Consider the following 24,434-nt stretch of genomic DNA (forward strand, 5'->3'; position numbering starts at 1 on the left):
AAGACAGAAGCTGTGATCTTCTAGCTTGATTCAAGCATCTGTTATCTAGATATATAACTTTGGCTTCAAAAAAAATCAGGTTAGCATCCAAGGTGGCTGCCTGTTGCTTTCATTCCTAGAGACACTAAGATTACTTAACCAGAGTCAGAGATTGCTGCAAATTAGACCGTTTCCTAAGTACCCCCTCCTTCACCTTCTCCCTTCCTATAAGAACCACATCCTATGGTAGCGGGGCAGAGTCACGAAGCACAGACACGACCACTGGGGCAAGGGGGAACTGTACACCAGGCAGCTCTCTCAACAGAAGTTTACTTCAATTACCCATGTCTGTAAGCTTCTATTTTGCAGTTGATTAATGACAAAGTTAAGGGCAAAAAGGCACAAAAGACACTGCTTAATCAAACAATTTTAATTAGGTCAATAATAAGCAGTAAAAGCAATTACATGAAATCCCCATATTTTACATGTTTAAATTGTTTTTCATTGTCTTTACTTGTAAGGTGTTGAAGGTGGGACCCACTCCTGAATCTTCTTTCTAGTGGTGGAATAAGGTACATATTGTTCTGGAGTGCCACTCACGTTGAATTTATGGTTTGTCCAAATGAATTTGCGAGCAGTAGGTGGTTTTGTTGTTGGAGGATCATCAGTCATGGAGTGAAGCCAACGATGCCTTAAAGAAGGAAAAAAGACACTTATGAAGAGGCAGTGTAGCGTAGTGGGAGGAGGGCTAAGAGGACAGCTCTGGAGCTATTTTGTTACTTGAGCTCAAATCTCAGCTCCATCACTTACTAGCTGAACTTTTCTATGCCTTAGTTTTGTCATCTGAACATCTTTACTTCCTAAAGATGTTTAAGGATTAAATGAATAACACACACAAAGCACCGAGAAAAATACCTGTGCACAGTAGGGACTCAACCAATGTTACCTATTGCTATTATCATTAATTACTGTATTTCATCAAATCTAGGACACTATCAACTTTAAGGTATGCCCTAATTATCTTTGAGAAAGAAAAATGCTGCCCATTAAATTATGATACTATTGATTATAACACGTATCCTAACTTTAGATGCTAAAATGCATTTTAGAATTGATGAAATACAATATCACTATTCGATGCTGGAGGCTGACTCTGGAGTTTCAGTCTGCTCAGGTTGCTCTGGCTCATGAAGCTCTAGTCTGAAAGCCAGTGAGGCTCCTGCTGAAGAAGGTCTCTGCATGTATCTTAAATTCAAGCATAAGTCAGAACACTGGAGAACATACAATTTGTTATATTAAAATTATTAAATCACAGCCCAGAGTTCACAAGTGTTTCAGCTTTAAGAGTTTAACAATTTAATTTCAAAGGATATTTGCTGGGAGATGCCAGCAATCTGGCCTTAAAGAAGGAAGCTGGGGAGCTGGCCCCATGGCCAAGTGGTTAAGTTCGTGTACTCCGCTCCGATGGCCCAGGGATTCACCGGTTCGGATGCTGGGAGTGGACATGGCACTGCTCATCAGGCCATGTTGAGGTGGCATCCCACATAGTACAGCCAGAGGCACTCACAATTAGAATATACAACTGTGTACTGGGGGGCTTTGGGGAGAAGAGGAAGGAAAAAAAAAAAGAGAGAAGATTGGCAACAGTTCAACAGTTGTTAGTTCAGGTGCCAACCTAAAAATAAAGAAGGAAGCTGGGTGCTTCCTTGGAGTACACAGAGGAATGTCTCTCTAATGACAGATAAAGGAAGAACCAAAATCCAAGGGAAAAAGAGCAGACTTGAGCAGGAAGCTGAGTTTATATGGGAAAGTAGGGGAGAGAGAATTTATACCAGATCCTCCAAGGCTTGGAGCTCACAAGACAGAGATGACCCTGTGGGAAAAGGGACTGAGGGGACAGGCATAGAACTACAGCTCCAAGAAAAAAAAACAGATTGCCCAGCTACAGAGAAAAGGGCAAGAGGAGGAAGTTTCAGTAAAATAACTAAGACTGAAGCTAATGAGAAAAATTTATGATGCTAATTAAGTTTGAGAATATTTGCTAGCAATAAGTGATAGATATAGCTAGGGAACTGGCTAAAACCAATAAGAATAGAGATAAAATATTATTACTGTTGCTCTATTTGTGTCTACAGATAATTGTATCACGATCAGCTAACACAATGAACAATGAAGTCTGTATACACTGGGCTGTTGTCTCTTCCATCCTCCAAAGGAAAGTGGGGATTAGTGAAAGTGACCTGGACCAATAAACCACGACTATTAACATGAGCTCTGAAACCCTGTGAGACACTACAGTGGTGAGACAGGCTCCACGAGCCACTCAAAGGAGGGATTAGCTGTCAAAATCAAGGCTGTTACTTATCAAGAGGCTTTATGTAAGCTTAAGGCACAGCAGAAATATTTAACTTTTGCCTTGTTGAGTCAGCTTAAGTAACTAAAGAAAAATTTTATTTAAATAATTGCTGTCAAGACTCCTGAAGGTTAAAATGATATTTAAGGAACCACAGTCCAAAGCTTTTATATGCCCATTCAGTTACTGTAGCTCACGGAGAAATAGAAGATGCTAAAGAAAACTAAAAGATATTTTTTACCACAATAAACAAAATCTGAAAATGTTTATCCAGTAAGGATACCAGCAAGTCAGGGTATGAGTAAATGATAATTTATTCTCATTACAGCAGTATAAGGAACTATAAGAAACAAGAAAATGTTTATAGTCTGCTAGGCTAATGTATCTCCTCTGTTACAGTTGTTACTAAATAAAAGCTAAAGAAATCATACCTTTCAGATCTCCACACCAAAGAGTTTTTGCAAAACAGGTTTTCAGCTGGGTCCTTTTTATTCCAATTAATTTAAGGCACTAACTGACTAACAGCACTGTCTAGAACTGTGTTGCAGCCAGCATTAGATCCACCTCAATTTTATATCACTGTTATTATCTTCAAGGACAAAATATGAAATTACTTAAATTTGATGATAAGGTTGGTGAGACTACAAATAAGGAGACTGGCAGAAAGGCAAAAAGTTATAAATAAAAAAGAGATAAATATTTATAATGAAAATATATTACATTTTGAGGAAAACTCAGTACTCAAACATATTGAAGTGTGTCAAAATAACTGGAAACAAAGGTATTAAATCACAATTACAACACAACTCAAATGGAAACAAATCTCCTAAGTGGTTGATCGTATTTTCAGTTAAGAGGAAAAAGTGTGTCAAGAAATAGGGGGGAAAAAAAGCAACAGGGAAAGAAGACTTCTCCCATCTTTGAAAAGATACTGCTTCACTTAACCAGCCCTAGTTTGAGGCTGTCGGCCATTCAAAGTGCAAAACAAAGCGATGCACTTGTGAATGAAGACTAGAACAGCCGAACAGCAAATTTAAGGAATAAAAATATACATCACATAAAATAATTTTTAAAAATCAGTGTAAACGAAAACAGTCTTTAAGGTTGGCATTAACAACAGAGATAAGAAAGCATAATCTTCCCTTTCAGAAAATCTCAGAGATAAAACATTACCAAGTAACAGCCAACAACAACATTAAAATAGAGGCAGTTTTGAATTTCCTTCTCTTTGGATAACATACATAATTAACTTGGGGAATCAAGGCTGACTTCTGACCATAATGTTCATGTTTTAGATGGTTTTCCTTAACATCAAAGAGTGCAGAAATGCCAAAGATTTTTCAATTTTTCAAATAAATGTGAAAGACTACAGAAAAACTTCCAGATTGTTTTTTGAGGTAAAAATATTCATCATTCTAAAACTGTTTTTAGTTCATGAAACATAGTCACACATACACTCAGTCACTTATTTAATACCAATCTAGGTACTTCATATTTTAAAATTGAGGACACAGAATTGAAATGACTTTTCCAAGGTCCCACAGCATGTATGATACAGAGCTGAGGCTTGAACTCAGCTTCCCAATGGCCGAAAAGAACCTTTTGACCAGAAACTTAATTACAATCAATAGATGAAACGTGGGTTAGGATTATGATGGCATCTAAGTATCAGCCAAAATCCTGAGATCAATCTAACACCAGGATCAGATTGACAAATTTAACAAATTTAAAAAACAGTTCATTAAACGATAGCCAATTCAAACTTAACTCAGTAACTATTATTATTATTATTTTGAGGAAGATTAGCCCTGAGCTAACATCTGCCACGAACCCTCTTCTTTTTTGTTGAGGAAGATTGGCCCTGAGCTAACATCAATGCCCATCTTCCTCTACTTTATATGTGGGATGCCTACCACAGCATGGCTTGACAAGCGGTGCATAGGTCCACACCCGGGATCTGAACCAGTGAACCCCAGGCCGCTGAAGTGGAGCACGCAAACACAACCGTTGCGCCACTGGGCCAGCCCCAGTAACTATTATTTTTAATTAAATGCAATCTGAATCAAAATTCCAATAGGGTTTGACAATTATAATTCTAAGGATAAGCTTAAAGTTTATCCAAGAAAATTTTGAAAACTCACAACAGTCAGGAAGGTTGGCATTACCAGACATTAAAGTCTCAAACATTAGAATGGTATAAAAACTGCTACAAAAGTACAATGATAAAACAGAATAAAATCCCCCAGACTAAAGTATATATAAGGTTGGCATTTCAAATTATTGGGGAAAGTCAACACTTCTCAACAAATTATGCTAGGATAATTAATTTTGTTGGGGGAAAAGAAATCAAGTTAGATTTCCCGTCATATATCAAATAGATTCCAGACAGATTAATAATGCTCAGATACAATATGGGTGAATATTTATAAGATATATTGATGCTTATACAATTTGAAGGACCATTTCTAGGCTTAATATCAAAGGCAAAAAGCAATAAAGAAAAAAATGGCAATTTTACTACATAAAAATTGAAATACCTATCTCCTACAACTCTGCAAACAAAAGTAAAGAATAAAAGAAATGGGGAAATATCTGTAATACACAGAAAAGTAGTTCATCTATCATTACAAATCGCAAAGAAAAGTCAAACATCCAATAGAAAAACAGACAAAAGACATTAAAAGTCATAAAAGGAAAAAATAAAAATGGCAAACAAAAAAGAGCTTAATGAAAGCAATGCAATTTAAAACAAGATATAACTTTTTACTTGCTAAACTGGCAAAGACTAAAAAAAATAATAATACCCAATATTGGTGAAGTTATAGAAAAACCAACACTCATATACAGATGACTGTATCTACCTGAGAATGCATATTGAGGGCAATTTTGCAGTAGGTACCAAAACCTTATGAGACATGTAGTATACTCCTGGATGCAACAATTTTACTTGTAGGAAATCGCCTTAAGGAAATGAGGCTGAGTGGGTATATGCTTAAGTACAAGAAAGTTGTCCAGAGGTCAACTTATAACAGTGAAAAAACGGAAAGAACAAAACCAAGAATAACAGGGAATATTTAAATAATTCATGGCATATCCATATGACGGAAGATTAAAGTGTCATTAAAAATTATGTTACAGAGCATATTTTATGATGAGAAAACATTAAGTCTAAAAAGCAGGTTATTTACTTTATTTAACAATACTCAGCATTTATAAGTCATGGGCATCATTCTAAACACTTCACAAATATTAACTCCTTTAATCCTTATAACAACTCTATGAGACAGATATTATCTCAATTTAATAAAGGAGGAAACTGGGGCACCAAGAGTTTAAATAACTTGCCAAGGTAGTGGAGCCAGGATTCAAATCCAGGCTCTCTCTTCAAAAAGCCCACTTACATTAAAAACAAAAACAAAAGGATGCATATGCATAGAAAAAGAAGAGATTAGAAGACTATATATGGGGGTGGTCTGGTGGCATAGTGGTTAAGTTGGTGTGCTCCACTTCGGTAGCCCAGGGTTCACAGGTTCAGATAGCTGGCACAGACCTTGCACTGCTCGTCAAGACATGCTGTGGTGGCATCCCATGTACAACAGAGGAAGATTGGCTTAGATGTTAGCTCAGGGCAGTCATCCTCACCAAAAAAAAAAAAAAAAGAAGACTATATCATCAAAGCGTTCAAGTTTATCTCTGTGTGGTAGGATAATAGGTTATTTTTATTTGCTTTGTTATTTCCTGTAAGGAACATGTACTACTTTGTAAGAAGAAAGAAAGCTATTAAAAAGAAAAATCGTTCTAATCCAAACCAGGTAGAGATGTTTTCTTTTTCTTTTCTTTTTTTTTTTTTGAGGAAGATTAGCCCAGAGCTAACATCTGCTGCCAATCCTCCTCTTTTTGCTGAGGAAGCCTGGCCCTGAGTTAACACCCGTGCCCATCTTCCTCTACTTTATTTGTGGGACGCCTACCACAGTATGGCTTGCCAAGTTGTGCCATGTCCACACACGGGATCCGAAGTGGTGAACCCCAGGCCGCCCAAGCGGAACGTGCAAACTTAACCGCTGCGCCACCAGGCTGGCCCCTAGAGATGCTTTCTAAATCCTGCCCAAGTCATCTGTCATTTATTTTGAGACTATAAATAGGTCATGTCTACTTCTAACCTCATTTCATCCCACTCAAGCCATCATTAAAAAAACAAAATCACTCTCTCTGAAGTGCTCATGTTTTAGTGGCAGAAAGACTGTTTCTCTCAGTCTACCTTAATGGAAACGTTTTCTAAGTCAATTCCACACCTCAGTGCCATTCACTACAGTCACATAGAAAAGGTTCAAATTGTTTTTTAAAATCTAAAAACCTCAAAATTTTCTATATATGACTATTTCTAATTTATCAACACAATAAAGATTTATTCTGGAAACTGGAATCAAGGGCAGTGCTTTGTTCACCAAGAGTAACACATAGTTTATTTCCACACCCCAGGTATGAAATTTTCCAACAACTCATCTTTGTAAAATGTTAGAATCAGTCTTAAACAAGGCACTAAACAGTAAGTGAAATGTGTTAAACGAAAGATGAATTTAAATAATCAAAACAATCTTGTCTTCTGCTTATAATGAACACATTTTAACACAGAAAAATTAAAAAAGTAACATTCTGTAACACAGGAAAATCTACCTAAACATGCAGTTTATAGTTTTTCAGAATACAGCCTCTTAATATTTTGATTTTCTGGATCAGAAAATAAAGTAAACATTAGGATTTATTTTGAAAAGAATCTTGTAACTCATTGTACTGAGTAACACATTTCAATTCAGTTCAAAGAGTATTTTACACAATAATCACTATCTGAAAAAGGCTAGATTAAGCAGATACACTAAGAGGAAGAAGACAATATTCTCTGCCATTGAGAGAAGGCATTTATTTAGGGGAATAATATTTTAAAAAACTATAAGAAATGATTCAGTGGGACAAGGGTATTAAAAAGGACAGGTTGAAGTCAGAATGGAATGCAGAGGTAAATCTGCTTCAAATTCACACAAAAGCTATGAAAGCAGTGACAGACATACCCTATGTGGATCAGCTAAAAGAAGGGAAGAGAATCATTGTATCCAAAAAACAAAATAACAGTTGTTTCAAGTAAAACAGTATATCCACATTCATGCAACAAATATTTATCGAGCAACTACTATGTGCTAGACACTGTTTTAGGGAACACAACAGTGAACAAAGTTCTTATCATGAAGAAGCATGGTACTTGGGTAAACATTAAATAATAAATAAAAAAATGCCAGGCAGAGGTAAATGCTACCAAGGGAAAAACCAGAGCAGGGCAAGGGGACAGAGGGTGAGAGAATAGGGCCCTTTGAGATGGGTAGTTTGAGGAGCCACTGGAGCAGGCACTCGAATAGAGTGAAGGCATGAGCCGTGCAACATCTGGGGAAACAGCTAGTGCAAAGTAACCGACGTGGGAGCTGCTCACTGTTCAAGGAAAAGCGAGAAGGCCAATGTGGCTATGTTGAGAGTCAGCAGAGCAGTGAACAGGACAGTGTATGCAGGGCCTGGCAAGGCCGAGATCAGGTAAGGCCTTGCAGACCACGTAAAGAGCTGGGGGTTCAATTCTCACCACGATGGGAAGCCAAGGGGATAGGTAGTTCTGGGCAGAGATGTGATGTGATCTGATTTACACTTTAAAATAATCACTCTAATTACGTAGTAGAGAATACTAATATATTGCAAGAATGTAATCAGACCAGTTCAGAGGTTATAGAAGTCCAGGCAAGAGATAATTGTGGCTTGGACCAGGATAATAGTCACAGGAGTAGTGATCAGATGTGGGATACATTCAGAAAGTAAAGCAGAAAGAACTTGCTGAGAGAGAGGATATTAGAGAAAGAAGAGTTGAGGATGACTCGTAAATTTTTGCCTTGAGTAAATAAGAGGTTAAGTGCCTAGGAACATTTTGCTTGATAGGTTTGTTAATCTACCTACACTGGGCATTTGAAAAAAATGAAAATACATTACATTTATAAATGTGACCTAAAATGCTTAAAGGAATGCAATTAACTAAGCCTGCAAAGGGAGATAATTGTTTAGGAGAATTTAATCCTTTCCATTAGAGTTTATCAAACATTCACCAAAGAACAAGAGAATATTATTGTTCTTTATTTTTATGCAAAAAATATTCAGTTTACTAATCTTGTTATCCTATTTATAAATTGAATCTCAGGGCTTAAGAACAATTAGGTTTTAAAATTTGCAGCTGTAATAAATAGAATATTATTTTTAAGCCCAAATTGCCATTAATCCTTTCAACATACAAAAGCCCCTCAGACACTAAAAAACTCAAACTGACAACGAGAATATTTAGTGAAATGGGGAAAATATCTGTGATATATTAAATGAGGGGAGGGGGAAGCAAACAAAATATTGTGTATAATAAACAGATATGTATATATACACATATATTTATCTATACAAGTTATTTATAATCACAAACCTTCTTTTAAAGAAGGTGTGACCAATTAAACTACAATCTGTTCTCCACACTGTGATCCTTTAAAAACATTCCATCTCTACTCAAAAGCAGACCGACCCTCAAATATTTACTGAATCAGTGAATGAAATGTTAACTGCTTGTTTCTGGGCCAAGGAGTTAAAGTTTATTTTTGTTTCCACCTTGTATTTCTCTGGATTTTCCAAGTTTTTTGTAACAATTGTACACTTTTAAAATACATACATACATATATATATATATATATATATATATTTTTTTTTTTTTTTTTTGGTGAGGAAGAGATTGGTCCTGAGCTAATATCTGTTGCCAATCTTCTTCTTTTTGCTTGAGGAAGACTGTTGCTGAGCTAACACCGTGCCAATCTCCCTCTATTTTGTATGTGTGATGCCACCACAGCATGGCTTGATGAGCAGCGTGTAGGTCTGCGCCCAGGATCCAAACCCATGAACCCCGGGCCAGCAAAGTGGAGCAAGTGAGCTTAACCACTACACCACCAGGCCGGGCCCCAGGAAAAAAACATTTTAACAAGGATTATAAGGATTGTTTTAATAACATGGAAAATTGCTTATTATATTGAGAGAGAAAACAGAAAATAAAATTGACTATGAATATGAACACAACTATCTAAAAAATTATTTAAAAGGACTAAAGGAAATATACCAAATGTTGACAGAGGTTGTCTCTTAGGACTCTGTGTGGATTATGCCTGCCCTCCTCCAGATTCTTTAAACTCCTCTGATCTCTGTAGATTTTTTCAAGAGCAGATCCCATTTAGATTCAATGAAGTTCATAGTGCTAAACCACCATGGACACTTCTCTGTCCTTATCTTACTCGACATCTCAGTAATAATCAACACAGTTAGTCTTTCCATGTTTGTTGAATGCTAATTTCTCTTGCCTTTCCTCTTAGCTTGCTAGCTACTTCTCATTCTTTGCTGGCTTGACCTCTGTCCTAAGCTCCAGATTCAGATATCCAGCTGTTTACATGACATTTCAATTCACTTGGATTTCTGACAGGTATCTCAAACTTACTGTGTCCAAAAAAGGCTTCTGATCCCAACCCTCCACCTCCCCAACCTACCTTTCTCCTAGTCTTCCCCTCTGAATGAACCGTGCCACCACCTATCCAACCTCTCAAGCCTGAAACCTAAGAACCATCCTTGATTCCTCTCTATCACCTCCAAGTAATCCCCCCATCTGCTACCCTACTTCTCTACAAAGGCTTCTAGAACATCTTATGCCAAGTGAAAAAAAGCTGACCACAATGATGTTAAGTATCTCATATAAATCAACCATACAAGAGCAAAAACATTTGTGAATTTCACCATGGCACTGGAAAAATCTTCAAGGACAAAATTATTTTCTGTTAAAAAAAAGAAACCTTTCAGGGGCTGGCCCCATGGCATAGTGGTTAAGTTCAGTGCGCTCTGCTTTGGTGGGCCGGGTTAGTGGGTTCGGATCCTGGGTGTGGACCTATACCACTCATCAGCGGCCATGCTATGGCAGTGACCCACATACAGAATAGAGGAAGACTGGCACAGATGTTAGCTCAGGGCCAATCTTCCTCAAGCCAAAAAAGAGGAAGATTGGCAATTGATGTTGGCTCGGGGCGAATCTTCCTCATCAAAAAAAAAAAAAAAAGAAATCTTTCAACATACACTATTATTTTTAAAAGAATATATTTATGTATTACTTGGTAATTAACCATGAATTTTAATAAGAAAAATCAATATACAAGGAGACTAATGTACTATATGGAGGAAGAAGAGACACGTTACTTAGAAATGAACAGAAGGTGCCACCAAGTGGGGAAAAAAGTATATACACAGTAGAGAAAAATCTACGCAAGCCGTGTTTTTTTTTTTTTAACTTGGTACAAAGGATTTCAGAGTTCCAATACTTTAAACCACAAAAAAAGCGTCTTTGTTTCTCCTGATGTAAGTGAAAACAGTAATTTTATACTATTACGCATAAAATAGCCAAAACTATCTACCTTCCTACCCTCAACAACATTTTATCTTGTCAAATTTCATGTAGATACTGATTACTTACTTGGTTTATTACTATAAAAATGAAAATAAGGACTTTTGTGCATTAATGTATAGATGGTGTTAATTAGCTAACAAAGATAAAATTAAGGGCAATCAAAAATGGTAAAAAACGGTATTTGCAATCCACTGAAATACTTTGAGTATTCTATTCAATCAAGTTAAACTAATATAAATTCCAAAGAAAGAAATTAAAATCTCATTGCTGATCCCATAAGAGAATAAGACTTAGATAAGAAAATGAAGGTACTGTAACAAAGAAAAATAACAGACGCTAAGTTATAGCACAGTATTAGTCTACCAGTTAGTACTCATTAAGTGACTATAAACTCTAAGAAAGCAAGGACCATATATTTTGCTCACCACTGTGAATGGATAAACTTATCAGTGCCTGACACAGAGTGGGCTGCTCAAAAAATATTTGTTGAATGACTGAGCTGTTTGTAAGCTGAGCACTGCACCAGGTCCTAGGTAGTAAGTTTTTTATTTTCAAAGTATGTGTAGCTCCACTGCCCATTCCTGATGTTTGTACCATCATGTACACCTTTTGTTAATCTACTGGTAGACCTAGCAGCTTTACTGGCTGCTGACAGATTCAAAGAAATGAAGGCCTTGTGACAACATAGATAAAATGAACTCATTTTCCTACAAGATTCCTAATGTTCCCACAAGGTTAGGGAACATTAAGTGAACCACAGAAGTTCATTAAAGATATGCTCTGACTCCTTCAAAAACACTGATGCTTCTGAAGGGAAACCCTTCTCTAGGTGAGATTATGCAGCTACTGAACGGACTCACAGACTATCACAGGCACACTTGGCATCAGATGACTCAGAAGGACGGAGGACAGGAACCAGCCTTGTGAGCTGGGCGGTATCACGTGTTCCTCTCACTGGGAGTCTTTGCAGTAGTTCATGCAGGTGACAGTTCACTCAGCCATCCAGGAGCTATTTTGACACCCTAAATGACACAGCACAGGCTCAAGGGAGATGAGAGCCACATCAGACAGGAGCCGGAGCTGCCCTGACCTAAAAGCTTCACGCTCCACAGAAGCTAACACCTCTAATAACAACAGCGCCAGAGGCATGGCTTCAGGATCCCCACTCCCACAAGGGACATGCCAGTTCCAAGAGCAGCAGCACAGCGAAGTTCAAACATAGCTAACTCATCAGGCATTTACAATTCCTCTCAATCCAGAGGCAATTTACCAATCAAGGATGAATTTTATCTAGCAATATGGTTGATACAACCCAATGTGGTTTCCAGGGTAAGAGAGCTAAGCATTTAACTGAAGGTCAGATTCTCTTAACCCTTTTACCCATAATTATGAAGTTAAATTGTTTACTACACTAGGTAAAACCACACTAAGTCCTATCTCCAGCACCAACCCCTATCCTGACCTCCAGACCCATGTTTTCAACCGTCTACCCACCATCCCCACTTGGTTGTCTAACAGGCCTCTCATACTGAACATGGACAAAGTAGAACTCTTGTTTACCTCCCCCTTCCAATTCTGCTTCCCCCATCCTACCCTGCCTTCCTCTTCTCAGTAAATGCACCTCCAGTAGTTCAGTCCAAACATCTTGAAGTCATCCATCCTTGAATCCTTTTTGTCTCGAAATCCAATCCATCAGCAGATCCTGTTGACTCCATCTTACTTCAAAATATATCCCTGTGGCAGGCAGCCTCTAAAATGGCCTCCAATGAGCACATCCTCCTGGCATTCACCCCCTTGTGATACCCCTCTCCTTCAGTGTGGGCTAGACTTACTGACTTACTTCTGAGAAACAGAACACAGCGAAGTGTGGGATGTCCCTTCTGAGATTAGGTTTTAAAAGACCATGGCTTCCATCCTGGGTGCCCTCTTTCGCTCATTCTGATTGCTCGCTCTGAGCAAGCCAGCTGCCATGTTATGAGGTGTCTTTGTGGAGGGACCCACATGAGTGAGCTCAGAAGCAAATCTTCTAAGGTTCACAGCCATGTGAATGAGTTTGGCAGTGGATCCTTTCCAAGTCAAACTTTGCAATGACTGCAGACCCAGGGGCCATCTTGACTGCAGCCTTGTGAGAGACCCTATCCCAGAGGTATCCAGCCAAGCTGCACTCAAATTCTTTACCCACAGAAACTGTGAGATTATGTTCATTGTTTTAAACTAAATTTGGGATAACCTATTACACAGTAATAGATAGCTGATACAATCCCAAATCTCACAACCTGCATCACTAGCACCTGATCCAGCCGCCATCATCTCTGGCCCAGACAACTGCACAAACAGCTTCCTAAGTGATTAGTCTACTTGCGCACGGCTCTCTTCCTCTCTTCACAGCACAGAAATGCTTTAAAAATGTAAATCAGAGTCCAAAAGCCATTAGGTGTGGCCAAACAAGGTAGGCAGCTGTGCTCGGCATGGGTGTGGGTAGAAGGAGTGCTGCAGTAGCCCAGTAACATGTCAGAACCTGTATGGGGAGATGAGGGTGCCCATCCAGGCAGCGTGGGAGGGTGGCAACCTGGCGTGGGGTGTTGGAGGCAAAGTGGGGTAAGGAGGGAGTCCAATGCAGGGGATGGCAGCAACGGGAACCTGGTTACACACAGTGGAACTGATCAAATACATAACTATATTAAGAAAAAACCAGATACAAATATGGAAAGAGAAAACTAGAATATAACCTGTGGTACTGGACTGGAATCATGGCATTGTTGTAGACCTACAGTTTTCAATATATATAGAGAAAAAGAGATGCAGAGATAGAAATGTACACACACACACACACACACAATCATAACATATATTCCCTAGCTTCTCCACTGAGAGGGCCTGAGAGCACTGACACTCTAACAGCAATGAGCATACCTCGCACTCAAATCTTAGTTTCTAAATACAATTTTCCACTAAAAAAGCGGCAAGCAGGAAAACAAAACAAGCAAACACAGGGCTCCTCAGGGAAACGACTGTTTCCATGGGTGATATAGGGAAAATAAAAGATGAACCTGGAGCGTGTTTTGTCAGAAAGCAAGAAAGTTCTCCAAGAATGGTGGGGACATGTCAAAAGGACCCCAAATGCAGCTTGGATAAGTTCTCACTAATTGAGTTCAATTTGAGCAATAAAAGAAGCAATCACAGTCATGGATTATAACTCATTGATTAAAATAAGAGTTCATACTTATATAAATAAATAAATGAGTAGATTGAAAGTTTGATGAGCAACGGGATAGTAATATAACCTCAAAGTATCTTTGCACGTAATGCTAATTAATTTCAAATGAAAATAAGTAACTTTGGAATCAAGAAACCTGGCAGACACACCCTAATTAAGTGATAGATGTTATCAGTAATGACACAAATCAAAATCAGGTCCCATTTAATAGAATGCAACAGTAAGAATCCGACACTGCTTCTGTGACATTCCTGCCAAAGATGCATAGCCTGAATCTCGTCATGAGGAAACACTGGTCAAACCCACATTGAGGGACATTCTACAACATAACTGGCCTGTAAATTTCACAAGTGTCAAGGTCATAAAAATCAAGGAAAAGCTGAGGAACCAATTCAGTGTGAGAGAAACTAGAGAGAAATGAGATCCACATGAAATGCACAATTAGATTCTCTTGCTATAATGGACATTGTTGGGACAAGTGATGAAAGTTGAACAGAGTCTGAAGATTAGACAGCAGTGGTGCACCATTGTTAATTTCCTGACTTTGATGGTTATATTGTGGTTATGTAGGAGAATGTCTTTCTTTGTAGGAATTACACACTAAAGCATCCGTGAATGAAAGGGCATCACTTTGGCAACTTACTTTGAAATGACTCAAATACTTGTAACTTTTCAGAAAGTTTGGGATTGCTCCCAATTTTAAAAAATTGTAAAACACATCACATCCTGCCTTACCTTCCAGTGACTTCCAAAGAAATTTAGAAAAAAAGCCAAAGTGTTTACCATGACTTACAAGATCTGCATGATCTAGGCCCTAGCAATTCTCTTACCTCATTTCTTAACATCGTGCCCTCACTCACTCCTTTACAGCCAAACTGGCCGTATTGCTGTTCTTTGAATACAAGTAATACATCTCAAATACACAGGGCTTTTGCACCTCTGGTTCCTGCTGCCTGGAGCTCTTCACCACCCAACCCCTCTTCGCTCTCCCCTGCAAATGTCACTTCCTCAAAGAAGGCTTCCCTAACCCCTGTATAAAATAGCCACCTGACCCTCTCCTTGCTCTTTATCCCTTTATGAATGCCAGCTTCATATTATCTTCCTTGCATTTATCATTGCCTAAAGTATATAACACATTTGTTTTTCTGCCTCCTCCATGAGAGCAAGGACTTTGTTTTATTCACTGTTGTATCCCCAGTGCCTACAAAAGCTCTTGGCACCTGGTAGGTACACAATAAATAGTTAACCGAATGAATGAAGATGATAAATTGTATTTGTTATTCATTACTCTACACTTAAGACAATACCTGGCTTTCTAGTTAAATATAAATCAACTCAACTTCAAATTTATTCAAATTTAATCAAAGGTAATGACCCACAGATTTAGAATTCTACGATGCAGTATTACACTCAGCAAAAGGGAGTCTGAGAAACAAACAGGTGAGCTTGTCCACCACCACGTCTGACAAGCTTTCAAGCTTCCCTTACAAGCAAGGGTCACCAAAGGTACTCAGCCCTTAGGAGGCTCCAACACATAAAGAAATTCAGCTTGGTATCCTCAGTTACCCTCAGGCACCTGCTAGAGTGATGTCTTCTACAGCTTTCAGCTTCTTTTTCACGTGATCTCAGATCACATAAAAGGACTTACTTGGCTGAACAGTACTTTTATCTTTTCAGATTTTTTTTTACCATTTTACACTTTTAAGTGTGTTTCACCTCACATAATTTAAGTCAGTTCCCTCCCCCACCCCCTTAATCATCCAAAATATAGACCCTGAGCACCCATGTTAGATGAGGGCTTTGAACAAGGCAGCCCACATGCCTTCCACATCATCCCAGGACCAATGCCACCCAAAAAACAATCAACTAAACAAAAACTAGGAGGACACCTCACCTGTTAAAGCCAACATCCCACTTTGACACCTTGGTCTCAAATAGTGCCCCTGACATAGAGAATGCTGCTTTGGAGAAGGGAGACAGTTCTAAACTTAAAGTTACAGCTCCTCAGACCTTAATAGAACCACAGGTTATTATTTCCCATTAAAAAGAGCACAAAAACCAGCCTCAAATGTAGCATCAGTGCTGCTTTCTCATGTTGAGCCAACGAGTTTTATTATAAACACACAATCCAACATCATTATTTTCAAACTACATCACTGACAGGAGCCAATGCTCCCAATTAGTTCAAGTAGTAAATCAAAGGTTGAAAACAGCGAGTAGCTGAAATCTTACACAAATTTTGTTTAGCTCACACATTTTTGTTTTAAACTATTCTGTCCAATCAAGTAGCCTATTTTTATTTAAATAAAATTTTAAAAATTCGCTTTCTTAGTTGCATTAGCCACATTTCAAAGTGCTTTGGGCCACATGTGACTAGTGGCTACCCTACTAGATGGCAGATATAGAACATTTCCATCATCACAGAATGGTCTATTGGATAGCGCTGTATTTAAATTGATAAATATTTTTAAAAATCAACATTAAAAAAAATAAGGAATCTCACAAAGAAATACAGACTTCCACTTTCTCGTGGAAAATTTTATCTAGAAATCCCTGGCTGAATTCTCACCTAATGGAACTAGGGAGAGATAAATAGGGCTGCTGCTTTCTTTTATGGACTATGTGCTTTTCAGTTCATTACAGTCCCCACTATTCCCTATTGCCTCACATCTGCACTTCACTCACTTATGTCACACGCCTAGATTTCTAATTGAGTCTACAGAATGGAAGTGAATAGTACTCTGAGATTATCCCAGTTTCTACTCAATAGAGCCCCAAACTATTCTTGATGATCAAGTTCAACTAAAATAAAATGTCACAGATAACGTGATACACTTATTTCTAGTTGGTAGAATTTTCCAGACCAACTAGAAAGGATCTCCAGAGTTTAACTGTATAGCAACCATATGATATTATTTCAGCAATCTATGAAATAGATATAAGTACGCTGCTTTAAAATATTTTATACAAAACTTGGTAATATAAGTAAAAGAATCTAGAGTTTTATTTCAAAATAGGTATATTATAAAATTATAGTTTTTAGAGACTTAAAAAATTTGGGCACTCTCATTTTACAGATGAGAAAACTAAGCCCCAGAGAGGTTAAGGAACTTGCCTGAAGTCAACTGCCAAATAAAATCAAAGTCAGAGTTCTTTTTGCCTGTCCCTTCACTCACAGCCAGGTGATACTGTGGTACACTGTTTCTCTGCAAAGACAGCCACACTATATATATATCCCAACATATAATGTGATGTTGACACACCTCCATTAAGAGGTAGAGTCTATGTTCTCTCCTCTTGAACTTGGGCAGAGTTTTCTAATTGCCTTGACCAATGAAATGCAGAATTGATACAAGATGATTTCCAAGACCAAGCTGGATAAGACAATATGGCTTCTGCCTGGCACCCTCTCTCAGAGCCTGAGGATGCTCAGGCTACCTGAGGGTGTTCCCTTCCAATGCCCCAGATGACAGCCACCGTCAACTGCCAGACACTGAGTGAACAAGTCCTCAGATGACTCTAGTATCCAGCCTTTGAGTCTTCTACCTGAATCCTCAGAAGTCCTAGAGCAGAGATAAGCCATCCTTGTTGTGCCTCCTCCGGACTCCTGACCCACAAAAACTACAAGAGACACATACTTAATGGGATTTTAAGCCACTAAGTTTTAGGGTAACTTGTTGTGTAGCCATTGTAACTGGGACAGATGCTTTCAGAACACCACTTACTGCCTTATAAATAAACAGATATCCAATAAATATTTGTGTAATAAAACAAATATTGCCAAGTCAAATAAAATAAAATGTTGACTTAGCTTACCATTCAGGGGGCACCATGCTTCCATCTACATCCCAGTATGTGTTTTTGCCATTCATTTCCGTAGTATATATAACCCATCGGTGACGGCCTGCGTGGAAAGATGAATGTTTAGAAAGATGTGAGGAAATACAGACAACCTTTAAAAAAAACCCCACAATTGCAGAACATCAAAGAAACCAAACTTCTTATTAAGAAAATACTTTTATACATAAGAGAAATGTTAGAGGAATAGCGCCCTGGGTGTATTAGTGAAGGCAAGCTCCGAGAAGTATGTGGAAGCTTTTATTAGCAGCTTGGTGGCCACCACAGCAAAGTCCCCACACAGGGACTAAGACTCATTCTGTGGGTGGGGCTTAGGCCTTTCCCACAGTGGAGAACCCTTGCTTCTCCCCCAGGCCCCCAGCCAGGGCAGTTGTGGAGAGGGTAGGAGAAGGTGTTCCCAGCTGTTCAGGGTATTCAGGAAAGGAAGTGCTGCTCCTCCTGGGACCTGGGCAGGAGAAACGTACTCACAGCAATTGTTCTTGAATTACATGTTTCCATATAAATATTTTAAAATGACCACTGGAGATCCTTTTGGAAATTGGTGGTTATAAATAATAAGTAAACATTATAGATGATGGTTAGATAAGTAGGACAGTTGATATCATCAAAATAGTATGGCTGCATTCTCTATTTAACAAATTTTTGTCAAATGGTTGGGGGCCTAACCACAATACACAAAACTGTTTCTATTGGGACCTCAAGCTGGGCAAAGATTTGGATTCCAATCAAGAGTTTGTCACTTATTATCAGTGGATATTAGGCAAATTTCATGAGCCTCAGTTTCTTTATCTATTAAAAGTAGATGATTTATACCTAAATCTTAAAGTTGCTATGAAAACTAAATATCACACACATACACCTAGTTCAGCATTGGGCATATAAGTATATAAGTTTTAATTCCTTCTATTTCTTCCTCAGGGCCTCCACCCCTCAAATAGGTAATACTGAATCCATCTCTATAATGAATTTTAAAGAAATAAGCAAAAGGTAATCTGCATTTACAGAGTTTTCCTGGGTAAATATATAATTAACAAATATCGACTAATGCTATCTAAACATGATCTTATCTATTAAAAGAAATACAGATTTCAGTCAGGATTTGCTTCTTCTATTAGAGAAATCAATCTTGAGAATAAGTAAAAGCAAACTATAACCCAGTGAGGCGGGGGAATGTGAAGGCAGATGGAGGAAACCTTGGGAATGGTTTCATAGAGTTAGGCAATGATGATAGAGCTGGGCCTTAACAATCTTGAAATATATATATAAAAATTTTAAATGTGCATATTCAGACTCAACAATTCCACTTCCAGGAATTTATTCTTAGACTATTTAAACAAACAAATGTGGATGTAGTTATAAGTAAGTTCACTGCAGCATTGTTTGTAATAGCAAAAAGTCGAAGGCAATCTAAATGTTATCAATAGTGAGGGGTTTGAAAAAATAATGGTTCTTCCATACAGTGGAATATTGTGTTGCAATTAAAAAGACTGCTCTGAAAAAAATTTTAAATAAGAAAACACAAACAAATGCCCAAACAAAAAAGAAGGCTACAGATACATCCAACTTACAAATATGGAAAAATGGCCCATGATTTATTTTTATTTTTATTTTTGGTGAGGAAGATATGCCCTGAGGTAACATCTTTTGCCAGTCTTCCTCTTTTTGCTTGAGGAAGACGGGCCCTGAGCTAACATCTGTGCCAATCTTCCTCCACTTGGCATGTGGGATGCCCCCACAGCATGGCTTGACGAGTGGTTTTCGCCCCAGACCTGTGCGAACCCCAGGCTGCCAAAGCAGAGTGTATGAACTTAACCACTATGCCGCCGGGCCTAATGGCCCATAATTTTTAAGTAAAAATATTTCAGTTTATATACAATATGCATAACAAAATCCCATGAAATAAAAAAAAGTGTACGTTTATAGATTTATTAATGAATCTTTAAAAAATATATATGCTAAACTATTAAAAGAAGTAAAATTACAAGGGGTGGGAGGTTTCATTTTTCATTTTATATACCAAATTTTAATGTTTTACGACAGCATATATTATTTTTCAAATTAGCAAAAATAAAGATATTTCCAACATGAAGAAAGAAGGAAGGAAAAAAAAAGATGGAAGGAAATTTAATGCTACAGTTTGTAACAATAAAGTGAGTAGAAAGAACACTGGCTTGCGGCTCTGCTACTACCTAGTTGTGTTATTTAAGTCTTTTTGGTTCAGACGTTTCCTCGGGCCTCAGTTTCTTCATCTATAAAACAACAGTTCTTAGACAATCTCTTAAAATCTATTCCAGGTCTAAAACTCTATGATTTGTGTTAATACTAAAAATATTACGGTTTTAGAGTATTAAGACCTTGTTTACCTCTTGTAGACCAGCTTGCTTCCAATGCAACCACACATGGACACATCGTTTACATATTCCTAAAAACATTCTTAAACTCAATGACTCAGTTTCTTCATCTGTAAAATGGGGAGCGGGGGCAAGGGGATTAAAGCATCTCAAGGAGACGCGGAAGATTAAAGCAGACAATGTATGTTATGTGTTTAGCACAGCACTGGCACACGGTAAGCACTCAATAAATGCTAGGCCATTATTACTTCATAGTATATTCTTTTCCCCTGGATGAAGACTAATATTTTTTTCCTCTTTGATACTTTTCATCTCAATCAAGAGAGAAACTTTTTATAATAATAAAAGTAACAAATGCAGATGGTAAAAAAATTCAATAGCTCAGGTAATAACAACAACAACAATGGTACTAATACTTATTGAGCACTTACGTGCTAAGCATTAGGCCAGTAGTTCTCAACAGGGGGGAATTCTGTCCACAGGACGCTTGGCAGTCTGGAGACATTTTTGGTGTCAAAACTGCAGAGGGGAGATGCCACTGGCATCTAGGGGGGAGACGCCAGCGATGTTGCTAAATATTCTATAATACACAGAACAGCTCCTCACGGCAAAGAATTATCTGGCCCATAGGGTCAACAGTGCTGAGGCTGCGACATTAGGATAAGCTCCATTCACTTTTCATCTATTTTTTTATATAACTTTATGAGGCAAATATTATTATCATTCTATTTTATAGATAAAGAAACTGAGGCTTAGAGAAGTTAATCAACCCACAAAGTTAAAAAGCGGAGGGACAAATGGTTGAACCCCCACCTTCTGATTCCACCTCTAAGTTTCTTGAGTTTCCTTCCAAAATTTAATACAGACACAAAAAACATATTTTTTCCCTTTCAGGCTACCAAACTCTGTTCTGCACCTGGAGTTTTTCCTGTCACATACATCTTTGACATCTATATAAAATTTATGTTTATATCATTCTTAATAGATACAAAGTGTTCTAAAAATGTGTAATTCATCAGAACCCAACTGATGAACACTAATGTTGCTTTTAGAATTTACTACTAAAACAATGCTGCCATGGGTCTCTTTGATTTGCAAGGATATTTGTAGGATGAATTCTCAGAAGTAGAAATGCTGGGACAAAGGGTAAATGCAATGTAAATTTTGACAAATACTACCAAACGTCCTCCAAAAAGACTGTGTTAACCTATAATTCTCCTACGGCCTTTCCCCACATTGAGATTTATCAGATTGGCAAATACTTCAAAATTTGATAGGTGAAAAACAGCACTGTTTTTTGAGTTGCATTTCTGTAATGACACAGGAGGATGAGCATCCTTTCACGCCTTTGTGGGTCCTTTAGTTTTCTTTCTCTGTAAATTACCTTTTTTCCCTTTTCTAGTGAATTCTTCACCCTTTTTAAGTGCTTTGTAAAAGCTCCTTGTATATTATGAAAAATAGAGTGAAATCAAATCTCAATCTCACTCCCATGAGTCAAACCAAAAAATACAGCACTCACCAAAAAATTGCTTGTTGTCTTCATAGTATTTGTTTCCATACTTGTCTTCCCCCACTAAGGTACCAACCCTCGCATCATTTGCCCTGTGAACGACCAAAAGAAAACAGACACTTTAGAATGATTCTTCTTTCAAAACACAAACGTAAACAAGGTGACAATACCAACTTCCAGAAACCAAGGTTGCCGCATCAACTAGAACACGAGGCGCAGCTGGGCAGGGTTACCAGCTGTATGCTTCCAGCCTTCACCTCCAGGCTCATGCCACCCACTGCTGAACAATCAGCCTTCGGGTAAGAGCTCTAGAACCCCTGCTCGTGTCGCCCCCAGCACCGTGTAGACAGCACGAGAAAAGATACACTGACCCAACTGACGTGCTTAAAGCACACTGAATACACAGGTGCTGTATCTTCAAATTACCAGACTCCTTTTACCCACTATCCCTAGGCCAGGAGGCACCAGAGTTAACAAAAACCTTCAGGAAGTCAAGAAGCCAACGTAATTCATCTTAAAAGAACACTTTGATTTCCTGGCTCTTGCCTTCTACGCTGGGTCTCCAGTTCGGCTTCCGCGGACGATGCGGCTCGTCCAACTGGCGCCTGTCAGGACTCGACGAGACCCGACGATCGCCTCGCCCCCCGCCTCGCTGCACAGAGGAGGCACCCGGGGCCGGGGAGGGAGAGGCTGCCGCAAGGTCACACGGGGCGCGTGTGGCCACGCTCATCACGCCGCAGGAAGCAGGGCAGGGGCGCTGCCCAGACGCCCTGGCCTCCACCTCGCAGCTCTGTCTCCAGAGCCGGCTTCGGTCCCGTGTCCGGGAGAGCCCTGGAGAGAGGCTTCGCTCGCGGAAGCCAGGCCGAGATGTGCCGGCTGCCCTTGACAAGAGCTGCAGATTCTCCAAGGTGACCCAAGTCCGGGCCCCTTTTCAAAAAACCGGCCAGCGCAAGTCCAGCGCCAGCGGCCGAGCGCAGGGCCCTGGCCGCCTACCTGAAGAAAACTCGCAGGTAGCCGCGGAGGCCGCCGTGGCCGCTGATCCGCTGCAGCCCGCGCCTCAGGACCTGCAGGAACTCCATCTTGCTCCGCAGGCACAGCCTCCCGGGTGCGCCGCGCAAAACACACCGGGAGGAAGCGTCCACTCAGCTGCAGGGAGCCCACGACAGAAGGTTCCCACCCAGGAGCAGCGCGGCAAGGTGGTTCTGCGCATGCGCGAGTCTGGAGCTCCCCCGTGCGGCCGCTTTCCGGTTTCGAAAAAAGGCGTGGTTGATTTTCCTCAAGGGCACGGTAAACTTCTAGGAGTTTTTAGAGGTTGCATTTAGAAGGCAGGGCATGTAGTGGGAAACTCACCTAGACTAGGCTTCTACAGGTGGAGGTTCCTCCTTTGGGGACCCCGGTTTCCTTATCTAAAATGATTGGCTCAGACTGTTCTAAAAATTCTTTCTAGTGCCAAGATTCTTTCGAAACAAGATACCATTAAGGGCACAACCAGAAGGACCTACAACTAAAATATACAACCATGTACTGGGGGGCTTTGGGGAGAACAAGAAAAAGAAGAAGAAGAAAAAAGAAGATTGGCAACAGATGTTAGGTCAGGTGCCAATCTTAAAAAAAAAAAGATACCATTAAGAAATTCAATATTGAGCACATAATAATGTTGCACATTCAATATTGAGTCCATATAGCGTTCTGTAGGTAGGCAATCTAAAAGGGGGAGTAGAAAAGTATGAGATTAAGTATCTACTCTCCAGGATTTGATGATTTAGTTGCAACGTTAAAATTCAAAATTTAAACATTTAAAATGTATTATTAGAAAAATAATCTGTGCATGATATTTAAATGTTTTAAATAATGAAGAAGGGTGTTAACATTATTGTTTCTAATTTTCTAGCATCTATCTTTATGATTTTAAATATGCTTTAAAACCTATATTCCTTGACCCATCAATTTAGAACATTCTCTGATTCCAAACTACTATTTGAGATGAGAAATGTACCCACATGGTCACTTCCTTCACCACTTCTCATCCTATGCTCTTCTAGACTCCAATCTACTATATCATTTCTTTAAAAAGGTCAAGGTATATAATATTTACATTCTAATCTGCAACTAGAAGCTTTCATGGTTGTCTATAAGTGGTGTATATATAAGAGTTTTAAAAATGGAAACAATATTATTTCTTGAAAGGACCAAGTATTATGACTGGACTCATAGAAGGAACATAATTTTATGCTACTAAATCTTCAACCCTAAAAGAAAAATTCCCAAATATTAGGATTAAATTTTCTTTTCTTAGACTCTACCAATTGCTCAAAATCATGTCACATTTGAATTTGTTTTACGTCGAACCGTGACTTTCATGCACTTTTTTGTTTTCCTGTTTTTAAAAAATTCTATATGAAATATTCCCATGTATATCTAAAAATTCTTTAAAAACATAACTATATTACCATTATCTCTTATCAAAAAGTTAATAATTCCTTAATATCATCAAATATCCACTGAGGAGGGTTCAAATTTCCCCAATTGTTTCAGAATTTTTTTACAGTTTGTCCAAATAAGGTCTATATATTGTAACTGGTTAGTTTTCTTTTAATCTATACGTTCTGCCATTTTCCACCCCCTGCTTTTTTTGTCCTTCCAACTTATTTAACAAAGAAGCTGGC

The 24,434-nt window shown here is 38.7% G+C and overlaps 1 protein-coding gene across 1 annotated transcript; it reads right to left on the reverse strand.

Moving 5' to 3' along the window:
- Positions 1 to 394: 394 nt before the first annotated feature.
- Positions 395 to 22,982, reverse strand: NDUFA12 (NADH:ubiquinone oxidoreductase subunit A12). Its single transcript, XM_005615224.3, has 4 exons — positions 22,762 to 22,982; positions 21,778 to 21,860; positions 17,866 to 17,953; positions 395 to 670 (listed from the first exon to the last, which is right to left on the reverse strand). The coding sequence occupies exons 1-4, from the start codon at positions 22,845 to 22,847 to the stop codon at positions 490 to 492; spliced, it is 438 nt and encodes a 145-aa protein (XP_005615281.1). The 5' UTR covers positions 22,848 to 22,982; the 3' UTR covers positions 395 to 489.
- Positions 22,983 to 24,434: the final 1,452 nt, after the last annotated feature.

This window comes from Equus caballus, chromosome 28 (assembly GCF_041296265.1).
Source record: "Equus caballus isolate H_3958 breed thoroughbred chromosome 28, TB-T2T, whole genome shotgun sequence".
NCBI lineage: Eukaryota > Metazoa > Chordata > Mammalia > Perissodactyla > Equidae > Equus > Equus caballus.

Excerpts from the sequence above, each read along its gene's own strand:
- NDUFA12 (XM_005615224.3), bottom strand. The coding sequence starts at position 22,847 with ATGGAGTTCCTGCAGGTCCTGAGGCGCGGGCTGCAGCGGATCAGCGGC. Across the intron at positions 21,861-22,761 it reads TACCTGCGAGTTTTCTTCAG|GGCAAATGATGCGAGGGTTG; the intron begins GTAGGCGGCCAG and ends GGTCGTTCACAG. Across the intron at positions 671-17,865 it reads AGCATGGTGCCCCCTGAATG|GCATCGTTGGCTTCACTCCA; the intron begins GTAAGCTAAGTC and ends TCCTTCTTTAAG.